Here is a 25,360-nt window from a genome sequence, read left to right as displayed (position 1 = left end):
CCTTCGACCCGACTTGACCCTTATACAGGTGGCCGCCATGATGAATGTTTCGGAGGCGCCGAGAATCGGTCGAAAAAAATAACTTCTAGTCGCCGTTAGGATCTAATTAGATGCCCACGTCTAGGGAGAAGTCAGCATGGAACGTGAGTTCATACTATGTATTACTAGTTGGAAGAGTTTAGAGCCACAAGCTATGGAATAAATAGTTTTATTTTCGAGAGTTCGTCGACACTGTTTGTTTTTCTGCCCCCCTCCCCACCCAATCGTCGTCAAGCTAAGACACCGAGAGTTGTGACGTTTCTTACAGTTGTTGATAGGTACTTGACAGCTTCTGGTCTTGATTTTGCAATTTTAAGAGACTGTTTTATTCTCTAGGCTCCGGTAACAGAAGACGATGGGGCAATACGGAAGACAGGAAAACTCCCATCAAACCAGCGGAGGAGGTAATTCAGTTTCTCCATTTATCCAATTATCCAATTATGATTGCTTGACAATAACACATATTAAGGTACATTTGTAATGGGGTAAAGAATTATGTGAACAATTCGTTACATAATCAAACTTTAAAAAACAGTCATGGCAGTTATCACACAGTTATTCTTGAAATTGATCATTCACTGATAATGTATTTACTAGTAACAGCAGCCAGTTTAAATTAATGTCAAATAGATAGAGTGATCTGCAGATAGAGAAACAATTTACAATTTCACTATATTAGTCATAACTGGAATTGTATAATATAAAAAAGCTATGTTATGATACCAGGTACAAGTTCCTTTTTTTTGTTTGGGGAGTTTGATTCCATTGTTCAAGTCACTGTGTGGAACCTTTAAAACCAGTCTGCAAATGTACAAATGTATGTTATTGTGAAAAGCAAAGCTCACATATGATATAGGTTATAATCACCGTATCTCCTGGGAGTTCCCCATGATTAAATCACTATGCACCAATGAACAGACGGAAAGATGCCACATCCTCGCAGCTGTGTTGTCATGACAGCCTTGTTATCTCATGAATATTTAATGACACAATCATCCTGCTCTCGGAGTTATGCTTATCTTTTGTATAATCTTTAACAGAATAATGTATTCAAAAGTGTATATATCTATTCTATATTTTTCATGCATCTTTGCATTTTATAAGTTTAATCGATATCAAAATCGATCAGGCACAAAATATTTAAGAATACTAGTACTGCTCTCATGATATCATTATCTGTTAAGCAAGTCTCAAGGGATTTGCCAGCTTTAATTTTTCTCAGATAGTCCGATTTTGTATACATGTGCCATGTCCCAAAGAGCCTACTGAAAATAATTTTTTGACCAGGGCATATATTTTATGCCCCTAAGTTAAAACAAGGACGTTATATCAGGCTTGGTTTTGATATAAAAAATTTGCATATTTCCACCATTCACTACACATTACATATATGTGTAGATCAGGCTTTTAGCTAGGATTTTTTTGTTGGGTGTCCATTTTTTTATTGTACGCAGCAAAGACGCACAGTGTGTGACCTTTTTAGGGGGGCTTTTTTGACATTCATAATTCTCTCAAACACAACTTTCTGCATTTTGAGTTTTTTCCTTCAGTAAACCATCATTTTTGTATGCTGAAAGGAGGCATGTGTGCATGGCAGGGGTTGGAAGTGGAAAAAATAGGGAGTCTTTTGGGTGTCCTACCAAAAAGTAGGGCGTCCAATTTCTTACTATTTTCAGTACAGGGCGTCCAAAAGACACCCTGGACACCCCCTAGCTAAAAGCCTGGTGTAGATTGTGTATACCTAAACAGACTTGTGTTGTGTGCTTCACGTAGCTTTCACAAAAAAGAGGTCGTCGTAAGGTACACCTAACAGCACTGGCTGACTCATACTCATGCAATGCATGTGCTTATATACTTTCACATTGTCCTGTTAACCATTTCTTGTTTTGTCATGTGCACGCTGTCTTTCCTTGTAATCAATTACGGATTAGTTTACATCAATATTATATTGTCTATGCATCTTTGTTCTCCTTCAACCTATGTAAAGTGTATGGTATATGTATGATGCATGTAATGATTAATGAATCTATTCTAAAAGATTCTGAGTGATAATCTAATCCAAATAGATATGCCTTACCTGTTAAGTCAACTTACCTGTGATATCAGTACTAGTACTTGTTGCTTTACTAGAAGTTAGTTATATCTTACACTTGTATTTTCCTATATCTGCTGACAGTCTTCACTGAAAGAAGAGATTGATCCAAGCTATGAGGAGTACCTGCTGCTATTACAGCAAAGAAATAGGTAAATGTCTAAAATAGAATCTAATCACCAAGTCATAATTGCATTAGATTAAGTTTATAGATGCTAAAATCAAAGTCTCATGACACATATGAAGTTATGATAACTTATAGATAATCCAAATCTAAATCACCTTAATATGTATTCTTCAAGTGTGATTCATTTTATACCAGTAGTGTTCTTTCTTTGTAAGGCAGAAATACATACTTTTCAGTGCGGGCAAAAATGTGCTTGTCTGATGGGAAAATATTTTGTGCAATTAATTTTGACACTTGCTCATTTTAATACTTCACAGATTAGTGAAAAAGCTGAAACAGAAGGATGATAAACAGATAGAACTGGAGAGGAGAGAAAAGGGTTTTGCCTTATACGTGAACGGAGCCAACCAGGGAGGGAGGAAGGGGAAGACTCCCTCTCCTCCTAAACAACCCAAGTCTGCACGCATGAGCAAGACAGCTGGAGGTACAGTAACTCTTCTGACTGTTACCTCCTTCAAAATAAACCTAGTACTAGCTAGTGATGTTACAAGTATGTAATGTACAACTGTATCTCTTAACCTGATATTGATGTGTCAGGTATAGTTCTAGGTCACTGTAAGAGATACCTCCATGTAAGTCATTTGTTAATTGGACAATCATACCATATGTGTTAATCCTGACATGTTTTGAGCAGTTGGTCCTTGATAGCTTCTGCAAGGTTGATAAAGATTTGTTTTTAATGCCAGGGCACAGCTCTATCTTCTAGATGTAGCTTTAAACCTTTTGTTTAGCTTGGAAGGGTTTTTACAGTGTTACAAAGTTAGAGTCATGCATTCATTGTTTCACTTTGTATAACCAAAGACTCAAACCTTTGTTGCTGACACAGAGTACCCCCGTACCCTGGACCACCGACAGCTGCAGGAGCTACATGCACAGGAGCAGGAGGAACAGCGTTTCCGTGCCAAGACAGCGCCTGGGAAGGTACAGCGCAAGAACTGGCTCCAAGGATCAGTCCACATCAGGACTAACGTGGGGGACAAGATGAGGGTGGCAGCACCAGGTTAGAATAAGGCTATTCTTTTCATACATGTACATTACAATTGTAGTTGCTGCAACATGTTCTGGTAGTAGATGACCTAAGTTGCTACAGATGTATACATGACTTACACATGATGTAGCATTACTAGTACTCCTTATACTCACAGTACAATTATTTTGATATTCCCCACCTTTCACTTATGCCTTTACTTTAATGTCAAGCACAGATAAAAGATGCATTTCTCACACTGAAAGTGCAAAGCACATGAACTTTTAAAGTCTTCAATCTATTGTAGTTCCACTCAGTTCCAGATTTCTATGCTTTTTATTGTCTTTTTTAATAACATTTTCTCCTGGTTTTCTTTTACCTATAGTTATCCCATCCTCACCCAAGCTGCCCCCTATTCCCTCCCCTTCTGCCGCACCTCTTGGCTGCACCTTTACTGTTCCAAGGGACTTCCCTGTCCCTTCCAAGCTTCCTTGTGTCAATGGCACCTTCTCTAGCACCAAGGACAGGGACAATTGTCTTCCCAGCACCAGCTGCTGTCAGGACTGTATGTATCTTGCTCTTCTTCTTTCTTTTATTGCTTTTACTATATAAATTTTTCTTCTTGGAGATATTGTCTCAAAAGTTGAAGGGATGCTCAGATCAGAATTCATTTTTATACATTGCTGTAACAGTTTTATGTACCTCTGATACTATATCTGTAACCGTTGGACAGATGCATTTTAGAAGTACTCCCTGCCTTGTATAAAGATATTATTGAAGCATGTATAGAATTAGGTAATATGTGCAGAAATCAGTGATATCTTCTAGCCTGTGGTGACCAGGCCTTATCACATGTTGGATGAGGCAAAGCTGGGTTTCAACACTAGTTAAGAATCTTAAGTTTATTCCCCCATAGATGGAGAGTACTCAGAGGACTTTGACCCTGGGAGTGATTCAGACAAGGAAGAGGAGGAGTTAGCCAGGAACATGTCATTAGTCCTACAGGGGGGTTCTTCTGATGACGACAGTGACATAGAGATTGATGCTTCCAAATACGAGAACAAACCTTCAAGTAAACAGGTATGTGTGCAAAGTACTGTAACAGTTCAGAAAAATAACAACAAAGCTATGACTTTTCACCTACTTTACAATGTACAAAATGTACTTTGATACCTTTGTATTACCTTTTGCTAACTTTTCTGTTGCTGGTTGTGGTATGGTATCACCTATCATCAACAGCAGCTGTCAACTTTAATGGGCTATACAGTATACTACACTGCTTTCAGGAAAGAGTTTTTAAGGTTTGTATTGTGATACCACCAGTCTTTTAAGTCATATAGCATTACTGGTAACATTGCTGTTAATGTGATGCCTGAAATTGTCAGCAGTTGTTGTAAATAAACATTATGCATTATATAATTCCCAGAGGTTTAGAATGTCAGATTTCTTGTTTCTTCATGTAAAAGCTTGAGGTTAGAAGGGGACAAGGAGACAGCAGGAGCTCAGAGGAGGAGGAAATCAATGAACAGCTGGTGTTGAGTATTGATGATGTGAAGACGTTGAGAAGAAGTCTTGAGATGAACTCAAGTATTCAGAAGAACATTGCTGCTTTCAAGAAGGTCAGTAAGAATCTTATGCAAATGCAAATTTAAAACATGTATCAGCAAGTGAGCAATTACTAGTAAGTGAGTGAGTGAGGGCAGGGCTCAAAATACTTTTTCGGCTTACCTGCACCAGACATAAGTTCAACCTATAACTTACTATGCATCTCTCAGAATATAGGAAGTATGAATCACACTAAGACTGTTCAGAAACCATTCCCATTATTTATTTTATACTCCATACATGTAGGTGGTAGCTGTCAAAGCCACAAATTAAAATCCACATACACATTTAATATAGATGTATGTACATGTATGCATAAACCTAGTACACAAACCAATGCGGCTTAAGTGCAGGTAGACATCAGAAATACCTGCACAGAATGAGTGGATAAGTTAATAATACTGTAGATTCAGAAATGACAAAAAAACACTTTCTGTAACAGATGGAAGAACCAGAAGAAGAGATAGAAGAGGAGTTGGAAGAAGATAGCTTAGATGAGGAGAAAGGTAAGTGAACATTACTTTTGAACCAGGAAGACACAGATGTGTTACTAACATGTTAATACTCCATTTCACCTAACAGGAAACAAATCCTGTGAGTTTTTCTTGCATTTTCTTGTTGATGAGCATCATACTAGAAACATGTTGTACTTGTATGTGTCATGATGAAGTATGCAGTAAGATGTTTATATTTCCTCAGAAGAAGGTGAAAACGATGGTGGACTGGAACCAGGAGATATGATTGTACTGGAGTTTGCTGGCTCAAGTAAAAAAGGTGAGATTTCTTTTACATGTCCACATTTTTTTGTACTCAAAATGCTTTAGTGAATGCCTTAAATGATGCTACCATATTCAAACTAAGATAATTCTTATGTTTTATTTTCAGAACTGCAAAGAGATCTATCAGCTGCACGGTGAGTCCAATGCTGTGTTTTGTGTCTTTATTTTATGGCAGAACAAAAATATGTTATATTTTGCATGTGAATGTTGCACTTTCCAATTTAAGTTCTTTCTTTTGCTACGCAGACGAAAAGGCACAGAGCATGATGACTACCCACAGACCCATAGACAAAGTAAAATGGGCACAAAAGATAGGTAAGAATGTATTAGGTAGAATTTAGACAGTCTTTGTTTCAGTTCCATTATGTGACATTTAGTAGCAATGTGCATGTAATTTCTCATGTTGTGACAACTATGTGGAAGGCTAAAACCATATATAATCTTTTGTGCTTTTAATTCAGAAAAGCAGAAAATCAGTCTGTGTTACAACAAATATCTTTCACAAAGTACATTGCACAATCATATACAATGTATAATGTAATTTTTTTCTGTCATTTCAAACAGGAAAGAAAAGGTTCAGAAGGAGATAACTTTAGAAGCAGGTGAGTTACTTTAGTATATACATTCATATGTTATATACTGAGTATTCCCAGTAAGAACAGTACTAGTCTAAAACAAGGGCATCCATTCTCTTTCATTATTTCATTATCATAACCTCTGCAACAGATACATATTAGGTACATTTTGCATTTTGTACACTTACTACTAGTATTGCATTAGTCTGAATATGAAAATCAAACTTCATGATGCTTAAATGCAGAACCAGTGAAGAGGAAGGAGCGCCCCCTTTCAGCAGCTAGAAAAGTGCAGCCGGGATCTCACCAGGACTGGACAGCAGACAAGGCTGAGGTACTGCAGGCAGTACAGGCAGAGAACATGGCACTGGAGAACCTGAGGAGGGACACCAGGAGTGCACCACTCAGCAGGGCCAAGGTGGGCTCAATCAGAACTTTGTTTTTACCTTTGAGGTTTTGTTTTCTGTATGTCATTCTATGCGATTGCTTGTGCTCTGTAGTTGTTTCTGTATGCTTGGCATATTGGTGCCAATGACAGGAAGTTAATCTAAGGTCTCAGAAAGGTCCCAGAAAAGGTTATCTCATTTGCTATCTTCAACTTCCTTCTGTATGCATGTTTCTTGCCTTTTGGGAGCCACTGTTGGGTAAATGCATAGAAATTCAACAAAAAATCTTTCAGAGAGGTATGTAACCGCTGATCTTTGATTTTTCATAGAATGTCTGTTCAAATATGACAAGTAAAAAAAAGAAAACAACACAAGTCAGAGCCACAGTGTAAGGATCATACAAAGCAGTCCTGTAATACAGGTAATGTTGAGACTGTATGTCCCTTGGTTAGGCTGTGCCTAGAGAGGAGACTACTGCTGTGTTAGAAGCCCTGCAGGCTGAGAACCAGCAGGTGGAGGAGTACAGGAGGGACACCAGGTCTGCACCTGCACAGGAACCGCAGCAGGATGGGGCGAAGGTAAGGGTCACTGTCAGGGCTGTCATGTAGATGGTGGGCCTAAGGAGCATTAAGTGTTTTAAAGGTAACATTTTTCTCTGCTGCAGATAGAGCATTTCTATATCATACAGGTGACAGATAACATGAGCAAACAATGCAAGCGTCACAACCTTAGTTGAATTTATGTGCTCACTGAAAGGAGATGGTCTTTGATTGCATGTTAAAGTTTGTTTCTCAAATTAAAGGCTGCAAGAATACTTGAATAAGAAAAATTGATGCAAAGCTGTTGAAACTTACTACATAGAAGGACATTCTTCTAACAATTATTTTCTCTGCTCATTCTGCAGGCTAGTTCAGAGGCTTTTGTAGAAGAAGCTGCCAGGAGCAGTTTTCTCCAGTCTGGAGACTCACTGGCTCAAGTCATGAACAAGGTGCTACAGATGGATGCCAAGTAGGTCCTCCCAGATACACCAGTCATGTTTTCATAGCTTCTAAAACTTTGAAATCAATTTGTAGCATGTTAACTTCATTTTATGGTCTCCTATTTAACTTTATTCGTTGGTTGCATTTGTGCTGTTCAAGGTGTGTGACAGTCATCTTATATGTAGTACATGTACCACAAGAGTTCCAACTCTCCAGATTCCTACATGTAGGTTATTTTAAATGTTGAAATCTTCTATCTTGTTTCAGACAACAGAAGATGTTACTGAAGGCCCTAGGTAAGATAGAGAAGTCAGCAGAGCCTGTGTCTCCCAGAGCCTCGGTCAGAGAAAGTGGAGACAGCACAGCTAACAGAGCTAACATTGGTCGGGTGAGAGAGATGAAACACAGAGAGGTGAGGAGAGCAGGCACTCCGGCCTGGGCCAAGACTGACAGGACTGAACCAGTACAGCAGGTATCTGCACATTTTTACACTCTTGTTCCTGAACTACTTCCTGATACTATATTGTGTCCATAACCAAAAGTGTAATGTTAAAATCGGAAGTAATGAAAGAATAGAAACTGTGTATTTTCATAATGCATTATATACTTACAACAGAAACTTTGACAGAAAACTTTTAAAAGATATTTAACATTTTTTTTTAAGTATATGTTGTTAGGTACATGTATCTATGTAGCTACATATTCTTACTCTTCAGTACAGTGACCGAGAAAATTTACCCAGCCCTTGAATCTATTTCATGGTTATGCAACCTATAAAAGAACACATGTACACTGATTATAATTCTTGCAGGAGCTGGAAGAAGATACTAATGTGAGGGCCAGCACCACGCAGGAGAAACATGAGGGCACTGTGGAGGTGTTCTGTGAGATGTTGTCTAACTGGGGACATCCCTCCAGACTGGGGTTGACGGAGATAGAGTTCTTTGACCTGGAGGGGAAGAAGATTCCAGTGTCTGAAGCTGACATCGTGGCATCTGGGGCTGAGGAGCAGAAGGGAACTGTTGGATGTCTGGTCAATGGCAAAACTAAGGTATCTGTATAGTCAGTATAACCACCCTTCAGCATAACACGCCAGCTTCTGTATGTGTATAGCTGGTTCAACCGCCCTTCGACTCACACCAGCTTCTGTATCTTTATACAATTTGCCAGTATAACCACCCTTCAGCGTAACACAGCAGCTTTTGTATCTGTATAGTCAGTAGAACTGCCCATCAGCTTAGCACACCAACTTCTGTGGTACAATTTATAACCACCCTGCAGTTGTAGTGTACATGTATTCAATTCAATTCAATTCTTAAGATAATTGTTCTTGAATTTTGCTTTTTTTTTCCAGACCATCAAAGACAGGCACATGTGGAGCTGTAGTTTTGGTCCTGACAGCCCCTCTGTTGAGCTGGTCTTCAACATACACGGACAGACTAACAGTCAACAAGGCTTTGCTATCTCCAAGGTCAAAATATGGAACTACAACAAGAGTCTGGCGGTAAGGAATCTGTTAGATTCTTACATCATTATCATGGCAAAAATCTTTAGTACCTGCATGGCTTTAACAAGAGTTCCACGATCTCATACCTTCGCCAAATGATGTTAACCCTTGCGGGTGACAAATTATACAATTTTAATCATTGATTTTGTAAATAAGAGCTTCATTTGCATGGATTATATCAGTTGATCATATTCTCCACCCAATGACAGCCTTATCTTAACAAAAAGGCTATTATAGCACTTCCTCATAAATTATGCAAATGAGGTCATGATTTGAATAAGTTATGTTTATTGCTGTTCACCTTCACTTAACTTCCAAATGTGGCAAGTATGAAATTCGGGGTGCAGCAGTTACAGCTATGGAATTATAAGAATTTGCCATTAATTATGCAAATTAGGTCCTCATTTACATAATCTATATCCTCAGATGTTTTTCTCGTTCTCAAGTAGATGTCACAAGTGTTTCATAGTTCTATTATCGAACAAAGCAGATTTATAGAATTTCCTCATTAATTATGCAAATTAAGTACTGATTTGCATAATTGCCATTTGATTATGTCAAGCATCACTTCAACTACCTATATACCAAAAATCAGGACAATACGTCAACCGGTTCTTGAGTTATCGCCCTTCAAATTTTTTTCAACAAATGCTCCTGCAGTTCCAGAACAAGGCGCTAGGGGACCCAAACTTATGTCACTTCTTTCCTACCCCAAGAGCTATCTACCAACCAAAATTCGTGACCCTAGCATGTCCAGAACATGAGATATCAAAACCGGAAGTTCAGCTGCAGTACCTAGGAAAGCCGCCAGGGGGCCCAAAATCTAATCATTTCTAGGTCTCATGAAGTTCTACCCACCTACCAAGTTTCATTCCAATCCATCCACTGCTTCTCGAGTTATCTTGCTAAACCACACACACACAAACACACCCACCCACACACACACAGACAAACGCTACTAAAAACATAACCTTCTTGGCGAAGGTAATAAGGCCCTTTAGTAGTTCATATTTTTTTTACAATGTGCATACCAGTATATTTTTTGCATACTCATTACACATTAATTTATAGTGACCTGTATTTGGGATGTAATAATTTCTGATGCCCCATATTGCTGATAACCCATATATTGCCATCAAAATGCTTTATCATCATGATGATATTCTATTATACATGTGCAGTGGGCATAAGATCAAAAACATATTTGAGCAAAGTAATGTATGAGATATTAAACTGCAATAATTGTGACTTTATTGTTGATATATTTCTACAGGAATTAGACATTGGTGTACGACACATGAGGCTGTACATTGGAGTTTACCTTGTTTTTAACGGCGAGGTGGATAAAGGCTGTGGGAACCAGGTGTTTGACTACAGCACCGCTGTGCTGGTGGGAGACCAGGTGGAGACCAAGCCACCAGCAGAACCAGAACTGCGGTCTGAGACCAGAATCATCAACTATTCTGATGCCAAACTGGAGCTGCCTGAGGTGGAGGAGGAGACACCTCGAAGTCAGGAGTCTGCAAGAGGTCAGATTTTTATTTGACTCTTCAATGTTATTTTATTTTTATTCACATAGATTTGAGAGCATTGGACAGAAAGCCCATAATGTGCTAATAAGGATACTTAACTCATAAAACATAGAGAACATAATCACTAAGTTGGGGTAACAGATCCAAAGCATACAGTGGACATAAAATGAAAATATTGTTGTCTTTTGTTCATGTTGAAATTTGTGTGATAGTTCATTATTTACATTGTGTCAACTTAGAATAAGATGCATATAATACTGGTTTGTCATGTGTAACTTTATCGTGTATGCAGTTTTAAGAAGTGTCAACAAGGTTTCCCTTCAAAAAAGAAAGCACACAACATGATTTGATAATGACCTTGCCCAAAGCCTCATACAATGCACATGTATGTCCCCACAGAGGTAGCCTTTCTTATCTGATTAAGGTTATTGCAGTGTGCTCGGTCATGTATAGTCGGATGACTTTTGCGGCGAACAATGGCCTTACCCGTTGGGGCTTTGGAAGTAGTTATGAATTATTAATGATATTGATATCTTACTCCTGCTAACATATAGTGGGGTGTGTCAACCAGGCTGATTGATGTGTTACAGAGATACAAGTAATTATTGTGTTTTTGCTATGGATCCGTTCCATGTACATGTACAATCAAACATGGTTTGTTTATGATAATCTATTCATTTATACATGTACATGTGTAACCACTACTTTGATAACTGCCTAACGTTGCTGTAAAGCTACTAGGGAATCCATGTGACCTTTATTTCGATGTGAATGCTCTGAAAATGCCATATATTTCATATATCATGTTTGTAGGTCTTTTCATGTTCGGATGTATATGTTACAGGAGTGAGCTCCCCCAGCAGAAGAAGACAGAGGACACCTCGGATCTCCAAGAAGATGGCAGCACGTCTGGACGGCCTGCAGAGCCCTGAGTCTTCTTCTCGCTCTTCTTCTCGTGAAAGCCCCACGTCTACAAGTCCTATGAGGTATAATTTTCACACTTCGAGAAACGTACCTCCCACATTACTGAGTATCAAGGAGATGTCATGCATAGTGTATGGCCAGGCAATAAAAGTACAGCTTTAAAAATTAGTCGCAGAGAATCTAGGCACCAGTAAAACTCTTTTATTTGCCACAACTTTAAAAAGAAAATACCAAAAAATGGATAGTTTATGACTTTAATTGGTTCAACTTTAAAGAAAATGACTTTTTTGCAGCTATGACAGAGACTCGGGACTGGGCACAGAGAGTACACGGACAGACAGAACAAGAGAGAGCCAGGAAGAACCTTCTCTGTACAAACAAGTACAGAAGCAAGCAAGGTACCCTTAACACAGCATTTCTTGTATATGTATCAAGTAAAAGTCACCATTGTTGTGACATGGGTGTGGAATGGAAATACACACAACAACATAATGTGTTTAACACATGACTTTTCTTTTAAAACTCCATTCAGGGCTGTCTCTAGAGGCAAAAAAGAAGACTGGTTTGAGCCTTCAAGAAATTCTCCAGACCAGTAAGTCTATCATTCTATTATATACCACACTAACGTACATGAATATGTTGTTACAGTACGTAGTGAATTTTGATAACAGCATCAAGGTTTTGTTCCTTTTATTATTTTTAGATAGGAATTGTCAGGGGGTACAGATTGATGTCTTTAATTGATGTTTTGACCTAACCTGCATGTACATGTGTGTCCTTCACAGAAGTAAGGCCAGGCCAAAAACCAAGCCTCAGTGGCTGCAGGCTGAAGGTAAGTGTGGATCTGTTATTGGTCAGAGATCTTTATACATGTACATTTACTTATACAATGTACCTAGAAGAGAATCATTGTAATGAAATTGCTTGAATATATCACGGTTGTAATTGAATGATATGAACTTGAAGTTCATAGGTTTCTGTATCTTTCAATGTGTGACCTCTCATTATACATATATGTCTATGTATATTTTGTACATTTGCTAACCAAAATGTATCACCATTTTGTGTATTGATTTACCAGAAGAAAGAGATGGCAGTAGCTCAGACTCTCCTGGACCAGCTGCCCAGGACACATGTACAGGACTCAACACTACCCTGGACAAGATGGGGCAGTGGCCACAGAAAGGGTAACAATGCTCAGGCATTTGCCATAAAGTTAATACTATTAGTAATAGTGAACATCACCATCACAACTCCAGAGAAGAACAATCCACAACATAAATTGATTGTATACACTATACAACATCCTCAGTGTGTATGTCCTTGACCTATCACTGAAGGCAACATAATAAAAATTATTTTTATGATTTGTCATTTGAATTTTCTGTGCTTTATGTTGCCTACATGTATATGATGAGTTGGTAGATAGTGTGCATTGATGCCAAATGACTGTCTGTATAATTTATTGCTCTGGTTGTTGGATGATTTATAGCGCTGTTACAGTAATGACGTTGTTGCTCTGATATTTTTTTTCCACATGGCCTGTTGTGTGATAGTTTATCTTGGAACCGTGCTGCAGAGTTACATGTGTAGGTTGTTAGTAGTTTGTGTTGTACAGTATTCCAGAGTTGCCTACTGTACTGGATAAGATGGAGAGACCAGACAGTAACAGGAGACCCAGGAGTGGGCGGAGGAGGGGCCACACACCAGAGAACAGATCATCTAAGGACAGACCTACACGCACACCCGGTGAGCACACCACTGTAGTTCAAGGAAAGTGAAGAGTATATATTTATGTACTCCTTGTCTGACATATTTACTATTACCAATAATGAGGAGGATTGCTCAATAAATAGAATATAATCATTAATTTTCAGTAACATCAACTGAGAAATGATAAAAAACGATAGCAGCTACAGAAGGAAAACATTAGACCATGCCACAAGGCAGCTTTTATTTCTTATTGCATTCTTTTGTGCATTATCTACTTGAACTGTTTTTTAACCAGCACATAGCACATAATCTTGTTTAAACATTATAATCAAATTTAAGAAACTGTGTACTACAGTGCTTGTTTAATTCACGTGTCATTTCCTGCTCTACAGATGTTGTTGCTGACGAAGGGGAGGAAGCAAGATGGCGGAGTCGCACGCTGTCCTTTGAGTCCAGTGATCCGGAGACAGAGAAGGTGGCGGGAATCCCAAAGCAGCGTCTTCAGCAGCCTCGCCCTGACAAGTTACAGGAGTCATGGAACTCTCTGTCTCTCTTCAACCAGTCTCACCGGGGGCGCATCACTAATATGGACCAGGAAGGTGAAGGATGGTAGCTTATGCTTTTGTAGGAATGACTTCAATGACTGTAAATAATGTTTCATTAATTTCAAGCCATTAGTCCCATATATAGCTGAGCTACTGAGGAGTCTAGACAGCTTTCAGCAAAAGTATTCTTCCCAATATCATGTTTATCTCTTGCTTATCGAGTTCATTTGTAGCTGTCACCCAGCTTGCAGCTGTAATTTTGAACAGTGAAGTCATTCTTTCTGTGTTTTTTACCAGGTGATGTCCTTGATGAGTACCTGTCTGTAAATAAGAGAAGCAAAACAGCAGAACCCACAAAGGAAGAGGAGGAAGTACAGGATACTATGGAGTAAGCTGTAATATGTAGCTTTTATAATAATATTATTATAGACTTTTTTGCAATTTTTGGTGCAATATCATGTAAAATCTTTAATGATTTGGAATTTACTTCACTTCTGAAGGATTTAAGATTTGATAAGACTTTTAAGAGGAGAGCCTTAACCTTAACAAGATAACCTTTTTCATTGTTCCGAGGATAACTTAGTATCATCATCATGAACTAATGATTCTACATTCAACTGTTTGCAGAGAAATCTTTGAGATCCCAGTACTGCCTGCGGGTAGAGAGCTGAAGATCAACATCAGGACAACATGGGGAGACAGACACTATGTAGGGCTGAATGGCATTGAAGTCTTCAGCAGCACAGGACAACCTGTAAAGATTGCCAAGGTTTGGAAACTTATATTCCCACTGTCTTTAATTGTCACTGTCGGATGCATAATATTGTATACATGTAAGTAGAATATGCATCTGAGAGTACATTGTAAGTCTGTATAATCATAGCAAAATGCTAGTACATGTAGTTTTCAGCATTACAAGACTTTTGGTAACATGTCTTGCTTATTGTTGCTTTGGTTGTGCTGAAGTCCATAGTAATAGCATTAGTCTTACATTATATTTGTACATGATTGCAATTTATATTTCAAACCTCTCCCTACTGACTAACCCTCTCCCTGCTGCCTGAACCCAATAACAAATTTGGTGCCAAACAGCTACCATGGCATGCTGAAGGTTAAAAATTCCATGTAATTATGTGTTTTTCGCTTATCGTCAAAACAGATTACAGCCGACCCAGCTGATATCAACATCCTCCCTGATTACAACTCGGACCCTCGTGTGGTCACTAACCTGACTGACGGTGTGAACCGTACGCGGGACGACATCCACATGTGGCTGGCTCCCTACACGCCTAACGCCAACCACTACATCTGTCTCACCTTCCAACAGACATGCAAAGTCGCCATGATTAGAATATGGGTATGTTTGTGTCTTGGACATACGGAACAAAGCATATGCTACCGTTTACTTAATCATTTACGTTAGCATTAGATTACTTGAAGATAGATATTTTTGTTTATCATTCTGCCTATCAGATGTTGCATTAATTTTGGACTAGGAATATCTGCCTGTAGACAAATAACACAGCTATGCTTTGAATGAACATTTAATGATATATGACATTTTTTGGCTTATTAGACTTTCTTTTGTGATTTCAGAACTACAATAAATCCAGAATACATTCATTCAGAGGAGCAAGGGACATTGAGATGACATTGGATAAAAGTTTGATTTTCAAGGGTGAAATAGCAAAGTAAGTAGCCTTTCATGTAGCACATTATTCTCATATATACATGTGAATGCCATTTCAGCACCAAGGACAGGACTATTTAGGCATACATTGTTTACACTGTAGTCATTACCATTAGCTGAATGAACTAATGAACTAGGCTTTGAATGGTCAGTCAATTGATTTGTTGCCCCCAACATTGTTAAAGGTTGTAATAGTCTTTTAGCCAATGGTTGCTTTGTATTGTTTTCCTTTGAAATGTAATTTTTATGCCATTTTTGCTATCAATTTATTTTACAGAGCTAGTGGTCTGCTGCAGGGTGACCTGGACTCATTTGGTGATGTAAGATGGTTTCTTTATTTCATGGAAGTGCTTTAACAGTTACTGTATGTGGTTACAGATAGAGGATCACAATGCAAGGACATAAAATCAAGGATAGACAGACATGGCATTTTGGATAGTCGCTATGATCATTTGTCCTATAGTGAGGTCTCAGCTTAAGATAAAAATCTGTGACAGCACGTAAAAAAAAATGCCCCCCGTAGAAACACAGTTTAACTGACGTATCATTACTACAGACCATCCTATTCACCATGGATGAGGAGATCCTGGAGGCCATGGCCCAGTATGATGAGACGTATGAGGGGGATGTGGAGGACTTTGATGAAGAGGAGGAGGCACCGTTTGAGAGACCAAGAACTGCAGACAAGGGGAAACAGGTCAAATGTCTTAATATAGAAACTGAAATGCATGTACCTATTCTTTCCTCTTATGCAACATAACATAAGCTTCAGTAAGTATAGCAAATCCAAATGCTGCATTACATAGGTTTAACCACTCAGTCTATAAAAATCCTTCCTTAAAAATCCTTTGTTATTTAAGCAGATAAGGTACACCCCTCCCTTACTTCTGTATGGAAATTAAGCACATCTCTGTGACACCAGTGAGAAGGCTAGTTCAAATATAGATACTATTTTATCAAGTTTTCTACTACTTGTAATGGGTTGTTACTATCCTTCAACATCTACATGTACATACAGTAGCAATTTAAGGAATTTAAGCTAATCAATGTACATGTTTGTCGCGGTTTCAGACTGTCACAGGAGACCGACCCTTCACAACAGCTAAAACTGCGGAGAGACAGATGACTACACAGCGACAACAACAACAATTACAGACACAAGGAGCCATGGGGGAGCCACGGCCTGATGCCTACCAGGGACAAGGTACCATAAAACAGCCATAAAACTTATCATAATTATTTTCCACAATATTTTCCTCAATTTTTTTAGATATTTGTAATGATCTTTTTACCACCTTCAATCAATTCAATGTAAGTACATTGTACCAGTCAATTTCTGATTCAGCCATTCACCAGGAAAAAATGTTGCTATCTTTTTTGTGCATTCAAAAACATTACAGGAGACTAACACAAGACACTTCACTAGTGTTACAGTTGAACTTCACTGGGACCTGGGGAGACCCCCACTACCTGGGACTGACCGGACTGGAGGTGCTGGGCTGGGAAGGAGATCCTCTGACTCTCAGTCCCAGGATGGTCAGTGCCACCCCTCGGGACATCACAGTCCTTCCAGGTTATGAAGACGACACCCGGACACTGGATAAGTATGTCAATCTTTGTCATTCTAAACTTCAAACTTTTTTATATCATACAAGGTTCAAGATCTTTCATTGTATTGTTTAGAATTTTGTGATATTGGTGTTTGCTTTTGCCTTTTAAGCTTTAGTAAGTTGTTATTTTTACCATTATTAGGTTGGTGGATGGCTGCAATGTGACCACAGGAGATGAGCACATGTGGTTGATACCATTTAACGAGGGGGATGGCCATGTCCTGACTGTTGATCTTGGCCAGCCACAGTACCTGACAGGACTGAGGTTTTGGAACTACAACAAGAGTCGTGAGGACACTTACAGAGGGGTACGGCATCATTGTTTTCTTGTTATCTGCAAAAGGGCAATTCCATGTAAATCTTTGCTCAATGTAAGGCCAAAAGTCTAGGCACTGAACTAAGTTGGTGACTATGCCAGGAGGTGGCAGTGAATGTGGTTGTATTTTGGAGGAAAACACTGCCAGGGAGAGAGTTCCATTATATGATAATTTTGCAATTCATGGAAAGAAACTATTGCTATAGCACTTAGAGTTGGAGAAAGCGCAATTATGTGGGCTAGAAGAGAACCTAGTAGTATGCTGAAAAGCTCTTAAGGGTGAGATAAGAAGTGACAGTTTGTTAAAAGAGATTGAAATATCAAATTGAATTAGAACACTCAAATGTACATTTGTAGGCTAACTGTCCACTCGTGTTGCTCTGATGAGTTTTACATATATATGACCACTTTTCTTTTAAATCTTCCAATCTGTGCAGGCAAAAGTAGTCCACCTGTTGTTGGATGGCCAGGTCATCTCCCCAGCTCAGGGTTATCTCATCAGGAAGGCTCCGGGGAACTGTAACTATGACTATGCACAGGACATCAGTTTCTCCCACAACCCTGCATCATCCTCACAGCCTGTCAAACTCTCATCACAACCACTGGAGCTTTCTGTCAGGTACAAGAGGAGACTGTGGATGAGTTGTGCTTGTTACCACAACAACAACAAAATGTATTGCAATTTGCAAGTCATATAAAAAGACTCTATATGATGTTCAGTCTACTCATTAAAATCTCATGCATTTACACTGTAACACTTATTTCATTGATAAGTATCCGATGCAAAGTTTTGAATTTTGACACGTAGTTCATTGTCGAAAGTTGGGAATATTCTTTATTTCTAAACAAAGCAAATTGAGTTTTAGTGACATTTTCTTCAAGATCAGTACTGGCATTGCAAAAAATTAGGTTCACACACATTATCATCCTTATCAATTCACAGTGACTATGGTGGACGCCCTGCCAGGTGGTTAGATAAAACCAGGTGAACAGGAGTTGGCACGACTAAAATGACTAACCAATTTGCTCATTGAGTGCTTTGTACAAGTTGGCATATGTTTTTCACCACTGCCTTTCCTTCCCTGAATTGCGTCACAAGCAAGCAGAGCTGCTGAAGTTGTTTTTATGCTTTACATCTTATAGCCTGATATTAACCATTGCAAATACATTTGAGCCAGCTTTGACTTACTCAGTTTTGGATATCTTTTTTGTCTTTCAATTACTGAGAACAGAATCTGTCACTTTGCTGTGCGTTTCTTTAGTACATAGATCTACAGTGTTTACAAGATGAACTAACTGTTGCCTTATGAGTGGAATATGTATATGATGATAACATTTTGTATTGTTCTTGTTGTGTGCAGACAAAGTAAACTGATGAATGAGGAGGCCAGTCAGGACTATGAACCACTCATCATGCCATGTGGATGTATCCTCTTCAACCATCTCAAACCATCATCTTACACTTGTGTTTCTTCTAGTTCATATCAATCAACCTTTGAAGGCTAGTCTGCTGAATCAAGACTTAGTATTCTAATTTCACATTCCATGAACAGTCTGTGGTTTGCATTGAACTTAACTAAGTTAACTTGCAAAAGTTTTGTTAAAAGATTGATGTGAAAAAATTTTGTGGCATTGTAAGCACTAGACGTCATCATCACTCAGCAATGATTTTTTAAGTGTTGCCTGCATACATGACTTCTGTGTAGATGGGTTGTACAGTACATATAGAAAATTATGACAATAGAAAATCCATATGTTATGTCCTTAACCCTGCCCAGTTGTGTTTGAGCTGCAGCTGCTGTCCACCTGGGGTGACCCCTACTACATTGGCCTGAACGGTCTGGACTTCTACAATGAGAACGGGGACCAGATCCAGCTGACTCAGAACAGTATCCTTAATTACATGGAGCATGTGTCTACTGCATCACTTATCACTGGTTAAACAAAACAAAGGTGTATTATGTTTATGGATTTCTTAGGACTTCAATCATGTACTAATCTGCATCTTTGTCATATTTTATCTGACCCTTACCTTTCTCCTGACCTCAATTAAAAGTGGCAGGCAGGTTGTTTTTAGTTTTCATGTCTATTGAATAAACAAAGACCCTAACAAGCAACCAAACACTGTAATGTATAAATAAGATTTAAGATCAGTGAGAAAATTTTGAAAGTTAAATGTTAACAGAGTCCAGCTGTATGTGTCATAACATGAAAAAAGGTACAATGTACTATGATATTTGATGTGACATACCGGTAAGAAGCTTTCTGGTGTATACAAAAGAACATTTTGATATACATGTATATGAAAAATACTTGTTTAGCTGGACAGTTCCTTGACCAGCTGTACAGACATTGCTGCCTACCCTGAGAGTGTGAACGTGTTGCCAGGTGTGGAGGGGGATGTCAGGACACCTGACAAGCTGATAGATGGGAACAACTGCACCAACGACGGGAAACACATGTGGATAGCACCTGTCCTGCCTGGGGTGGTGAGTCAGGAGAAGATGCAATGAGATAAGATAAAAAATGGTCTGCATGTGTCAATCAAGTCTCTAGGATGGAGAATGTACTGTAAACATATGACTGTTGTACTGTCGATTTTGTCTCTTCTTAACATGCATGTATTAGACTGTGTTTCACAAACACAAAAAGGCACACTAAGTCTTGTATATTATTCTTTCTGTTGGGCTAAGCTCTATCTTTTTCCCATTAACTGTAAGTTGTTTGAACTGGCCAATGTGGCATTAAGAATACAAGCAAAGGTTCAAATCCCTGTTAGCAAATGTCCATGGTCCTGACTTTTCATCAATTTACCAAGGATTTCACTATGGAGTCTTCAAGTTAGTATACATACATGTACTTCTTTGACAGAATTTTATACTTGTCCCAACAGATCAACAGAGTGTATGTGATATTTGACCAGCCACAGACAGTCTCCATGATTAAACTGTGGAACTACAGCAAGACTCCAAACAGGGGTGTAAAGGAGTTTGGGGTAGGTGAAATTTTAAATGCTTTTGGGAATCTTTCAGTTCAGTAGAATGGAAAGACTTGTGATGTACACTGTAGAAAGCATAGTATGATGTTGAGGTCCCATGTTGCTCTAGTTGCTTTGTTTTTGCATGGTAAATGCAATAAGGTATTCACTATGTAATATTGCTGGGGAAATTTTTTTGAACAGAAAGTGCTGTATGAGTGCTAAGTCTGACATTTACATTGTATGTCTGTCCCAGGTGTTAGTAGATGACCTTGTTGTGTACAATGGTATCCTGGGCATGGTGCCAACCACACGCGGTATCCTGCCCACGTGTGACGCCCCCACACCTTACCACACTATCCTCTTCACTGATGATGACGCCATCGCTCAGAGAGAGAGACATACTGTCATCAGGTATGCTTGTGACCTCTTTTGATTGAGTAGAAGCTTCATGCATTATGTTTCTTGCATGTATTTCTTACATATTTCTCTCTTCATGTATTGTACATGTAACCCTGCTACAGTCTTTATGTAATGATTTGGTTGTAAATCTTTCAATAATCACCTATTAATGATCGCAAGACACAATAAAGTTTCTTTTGATGTTTCTTCTCTCTCAAGATTTCTTTCCTGAAAATCAGTCTTTAAGTTATCACTCCACATGAAGTGAATATGTGTGTTTCTCTTTCTTCCACACCACCCTTTAACACACCCAGGTACTTCCACCCAACCTTCTATCCAGTCATGCCAGTTCCTCATCCTCTTATTTGTCATCCTTTCTTCTTACACCATGGGTGAGAACAGGATTTGTGCCTTGATTTTCTTCTTTTTTTTTCAGCTTCTAGAATGCATTTAGAGGAATAAGGACTGGTGATATTGCATCATCTAGACTTTGCCAAATAAGGAGATGCTATATGGTCACATGACATGCATGGGAACACAAGGTGTACCAAAGTGATGTTTCCATTGGCCACTGGCAGTATAAAACTAGAGTTGCCAAACAAACCTGCTTTTAAAATGCTATTGAAAGACTTGACAATCAGAGGTAGATGTTAATATTTTAGTGTAAATGTTGCAGAGAGATAAAATTAACACAGTTATGGCATCTGCCCCACAGTAACCAGGTCCCAGATGATCAGGATGTCAGGATGACAGATGACAACAGAGTGATGGCACATCACAAGCAGCCCAAAAAACCTTCAGTGGACCAGGGTAAGTGAGCATGCCTCACCAACAATCCTAATTACAGTTGCCTTAAGAAGGTATTGCCCCATCTACTCAAGAAATGACAATTAATGACAAAAAGCTCTTTTTGAGGCAGGTTTTTTCAGTTACAAATGTATGCTAGCTTGTTATTTGAATTAAAATTTGCTATCATTGAATGACCCAGTGAAGAACTACCTCAATATATGTCGACATACTTTTACCGAGTTACAAACCATCTTTGTGTCACCCTTTGATTCAAATAGGCCTGTGTCATTACTAGCCTTGAAACTGGTACTGTTACAACTTGATCTCTAAACTTGTTCCATGTTTTTCCTCCAGCTTTACGTCCGACCACCTCTGTAACAGGACCTGGAAGAGGTGTCCATAGAAGATAGTAACAGATGCCTTTTTCCTGACAAGGACTTGTTTCTGGCTAAAGTGAACCATAGGATAGCCATTATGAGATATGTACCTAAAATGTATATACTGTTATTGAAAGTGTTACGGTTGGAATGAATAGACTTTAGGTCTCATTGATAGTCTTTAGGCTCATATAATGGCCTCTGCCCACTACGTACATTATAATTTTCTTGTGTTACAAATGTGTTACAAATGTGTAAACATATAGTTTATCATATTGGTTGTCACTGCCAAAGTATCTTTGTATAGAATAGGGTTTGTACTCCTTCACCATCAACCAATATTACCGGTATTCTAGATACATGTATGCTCAACTCTGCATTGGCAACTCAATATTCGAATGCTCCTTTATTTGTCCACCATACGCTACAGTACATAAAAGCATGATACTAGTATGTAGTTGATGTTGTTTTTGTTTAGACAGGTTTTCTTCATGTGTGTATGATGTTTCAGACCGTTGGCAGCTTTTCATAAAAATACCATTGTTTGAAATGTAATCTTTCTGCAATAAGTTACTCTAGTAATCGATTCTTACATCTATGTGCCTTGTATACAATTCTTGTTAATAACACCATTCAATATTGTCATCACTTGATGCTTGCATTCCATGAATGTACCTAGCTAGGAGGAACTGCAATAAACACAGCAAAAAATATTAAGTTTGTGTATTTTACAGTGGCTAAGCTGTAACTTGTTACATGTCTTTGTCTCTACCAGTGCAATGAACAAAATTGAGTATCATGATTCTTCGAAACACAGGAAAGGGTAAATTACTAGTACCTCACTTGACTTCAGATGTACATGTAAATTATCAAAAATGAAAAACAGACCACAGTTTGGCTGGATTTTCCAACTCTTTATTCATATCCATACACTTATTAATAAGTTGATATGCCACTCTACTGGTTGTATTGGCAATGACACACCAAATTGAGAGTTATCATCCAGTTTGGCTTGACATTGGAATTAAAGGTAACTATTGGTCACATTTGTTGTACTTTGTGCAAACGGTTGGGATATCACAGTGCTAACATCGAGTAGACACTACAACCTTTCTGACATTTCTGTTGCTGCCATTGAACAGAGGTGTGCACTTTACTCAATAGTGATCCTCATCCTTCCATAGTCAAGGCTGCATATTTCTATTTAAAACATTTCACTCAGGTGTGTTGTCTGGATCAGTGTACAATATGGTTTAGTTCCTCTGGTTTGAGTAGACATTAAGGGGCACTTAAACAACAATATCCTCTAGTATGACATTAAAGAACACAGCAGGAAGGATGGTTTCAGGATGGTCCTCTGATGAGGCAGCATCAGACCTTCCCAGCGAATGTGCCAACCTCACGCTGCTCATCCCACAGCTCTATCTGCAGATAAAAGTTAGACATGAGATATTGGTAATACATGTTCTCACAGTTGTAAGGAGGGATTTTTTGTCCCCATCCAAAAAGGATGAATGCAAAGATCATCCACACTGGTGTTCAGATCTGGAACCAACTCCCAGACACCATTGTGGGTAACATCTACAACAACGGACTGCAGTCCTTTAAAGTTAGAGTACATCGACACCTCCTTCATTGCAATTGAGAACTTGGCAGCTGTGAGCCACTGATTGCCCACTGATTGAGCCATTGTACAATCAGTGGGTATTGCTCACTACAGCACATTATATAAAAAAAATAAAAAAAAACCCATGAACTACAATGTTCTAAATCTAGTACACAATTTTTCCAATGGCCCTAGCTCTAGTATCCATTTTGTATGTGATTGTCTTATCATGGATCATGCATACAGTGTCATGTTTATGGTTCATGTAAGACTAGATGGCATTCGATGTCTTCGATTAAGAAGATGAAGACCACATAAAGAGGATTTCATTAATTACATCTTGAGTAGAAATTGATTCTGGCTAAGTCGCAACTAGCAGATACTACTGCAAAATGACTGTACAGCCTAGCAAAAAAATGTTGTGTTTCCTGTTTCCCGACCGACCCTAGAAAAAAACGCAGACAATAGCCTTTTTTGTGTGGATCCCTGCAAATTGACCCAGTAATTTGCGGAAAAAATTTTGCTGGCCAGAGCCCTGCTGCCATTGTACCGACCCTATTTTTTTCATGACTGAAACAGGAAACACAACACTTTTTCCCTAGGCCTATGTAACTATAGGAATACATACATCTAATGAATGTATTGACCTACCCAAGATTTGGGGCACATTGAGCGGTAGACATGCCTGAAGTACTGACAGGGTTCGTAGTCCTCGCCGCGTATGTTGGTGCAGCGTTGGAAGTCAATGTAACCCTGCCAGCAGTACCTCGCCTGGTTCGTGTTGGGGAAACGGGCATCAAATGGTGCTGTCTTCACCGTGGCCACTTTGTATGTCCCTGGCTCTGGTTCCGACATGGCTGAACTCTATAGAAAACAACACACAATGCTACATGTATTTCTGTAATCTAACAACTCGTCTTTTGGTAGTGAATAGATTAAAACATAATTTTTTTTTTTTTTTTTTTTTTTTTTTTTTTTATTCGTTTAACTAAGAGATGTACATACAGTAAATAGGAAACAGTGTGGCAAGCCCCTTAATACAAATATACTAATACACAGAATACATATTTGTGCTGTAACATTTTACGAAGAATGTTTGTCTCGAAAATCATGAAAATAATGCATTACAAAAATGGGGTTTCTTATTCAATGCTGTACTCTTATAGATGTCATATTTTGCAGAAAGTAAACAGTGGTTCAGGTATCTATTTTTTTCCATCTTGTCGATTATACCATACAATATAACAATTCTTGTTAGTGCGATATGTTCAGAACAAGTGTCGAGCCACCATAGGCGAAAGTCATTCCAAAATTTAGTAACATAACTACAATCCACAAATAAGTGACTTAGATCTTGTTTACTATCGCAAAAAGGACATTTGTCCGAGTCTTTAACTCTAATTTTCTTTAAATAACAATTTGTCGGCAAAAATCTGTGTATTATCTTATACTGAAAATACTGTAATTTAACATTCTTAGTACATATGAAAGGTAGTAAATACACATTTTTTAAGTTGTTTTCATGTTCAAAAGTTTTTAACAATTCGTCTTGGCCCGTTGGGGGTTCAAATGTTTGTTTTAAATACATGTCATACAACTGCTTACAAGAAAAAGTATGTGAATCGATGGTTTCTTCCACCGAGTTATCAAGCTGATCCTTCTTTACTGTATCTTTCCAAACATTAGGAATAGCTGATTTCAGGCTAGAATATCTAAGCATATCCACAGGTGTAAAAAGTTATTTCATATTTCTGAGCCAGCT

The 25,360-nt window shown here is 38.5% G+C and overlaps 1 protein-coding gene and 1 long non-coding RNA gene across 6 annotated transcripts in view; one reads left to right on the top strand and one right to left on the bottom strand.

Moving 5' to 3' along the window:
• Window positions 1-12: 12 nt before the first annotated feature.
• On the top strand, window positions 13-22,713 carry LOC109482516 (protein KIAA0556-like). Of its 5 annotated transcripts, none has more exons than XM_019785265.1 (44): window positions 13-143; window positions 376-443; window positions 2,216-2,283; window positions 2,576-2,742; window positions 3,145-3,318; window positions 3,671-3,850; window positions 4,202-4,365; window positions 4,752-4,904; window positions 5,333-5,396; window positions 5,593-5,664; window positions 5,776-5,803; window positions 5,916-5,984; window positions 6,231-6,271; window positions 6,490-6,662; window positions 7,083-7,208; window positions 7,535-7,638; window positions 7,878-8,082; window positions 8,422-8,661; window positions 8,965-9,114; window positions 10,391-10,646; window positions 11,494-11,635; window positions 11,867-11,971; window positions 12,106-12,165; window positions 12,359-12,405; window positions 12,655-12,760; window positions 13,192-13,322; window positions 13,679-13,885; window positions 14,129-14,219; window positions 14,459-14,600; window positions 14,991-15,188; window positions 15,428-15,522; window positions 15,799-15,841; window positions 16,078-16,218; window positions 16,593-16,725; window positions 16,948-17,125; window positions 17,274-17,439; window positions 17,885-18,066; window positions 18,809-18,873; window positions 19,226-19,336; window positions 19,797-19,936; window positions 20,341-20,442; window positions 20,681-20,838; window positions 21,542-21,636; window positions 21,970-22,713. In XM_019785265.1, the coding sequence occupies exons 1-44, from the start codon at window positions 137-139 to the stop codon at window positions 22,023-22,025; spliced, it is 5,403 nt and encodes a 1,800-aa protein (XP_019640824.1). In that variant the 5' UTR covers window positions 13-136; the 3' UTR covers window positions 22,026-22,713. The 5 variants fall into 5 exon arrangements, with proteins under 5 accessions (XP_019640824.1, XP_019640814.1, XP_019640810.1 ...); XM_019785255.1 differs by having other exon boundaries at window positions 5,590-5,664; window positions 6,234-6,271; XM_019785251.1 differs by having other exon boundaries at window positions 5,590-5,664.
• A 178-nt stretch (window positions 22,714-22,891) lies between these two features.
• The window catches only part of LOC109483198, a 3,917-nt gene continuing 1,448 nt past the window's right edge, over window positions 22,892-25,360 (bottom strand). The window contains exons 2-3 of the long non-coding RNA XR_002140998.1: window positions 24,250-24,462; window positions 22,892-23,417 (exon numbers count right to left, since the gene is read on the bottom strand). This is a non-coding gene — a long non-coding RNA (uncharacterized LOC109483198). The remainder of the gene's footprint in view (window positions 23,418-24,249; window positions 24,463-25,360) is intronic.

The sequence above is a fragment of the Branchiostoma belcheri genome, unplaced genomic scaffold (assembly GCF_001625305.1).
Source record: "Branchiostoma belcheri isolate BF01 breed outbred unplaced genomic scaffold, Haploidv18h27 scaffold11, whole genome shotgun sequence".
Classification (NCBI taxonomy): domain Eukaryota; kingdom Metazoa; phylum Chordata; class Leptocardii; order Amphioxiformes; family Branchiostomatidae; genus Branchiostoma; species Branchiostoma belcheri.
This window is presented reverse-complemented; position numbering and strand designations above follow the sequence as displayed.

Bases quoted from the DNA above. Each gene is read 5' to 3' on its own strand.
- LOC109482516 (XM_019785251.1), top strand. The intron at 18,874-19,225 runs GTATCCTCTTCA...AACCCTGCCCAG, and splicing joins ACTCATCATGCCATGTGGAT to TTGTGTTTGAGCTGCAGCTG. The intron at 19,337-19,796 runs GTATCCTTAATT...CCAGCTGTACAG, and splicing joins GATCCAGCTGACTCAGAACA to ACATTGCTGCCTACCCTGAG.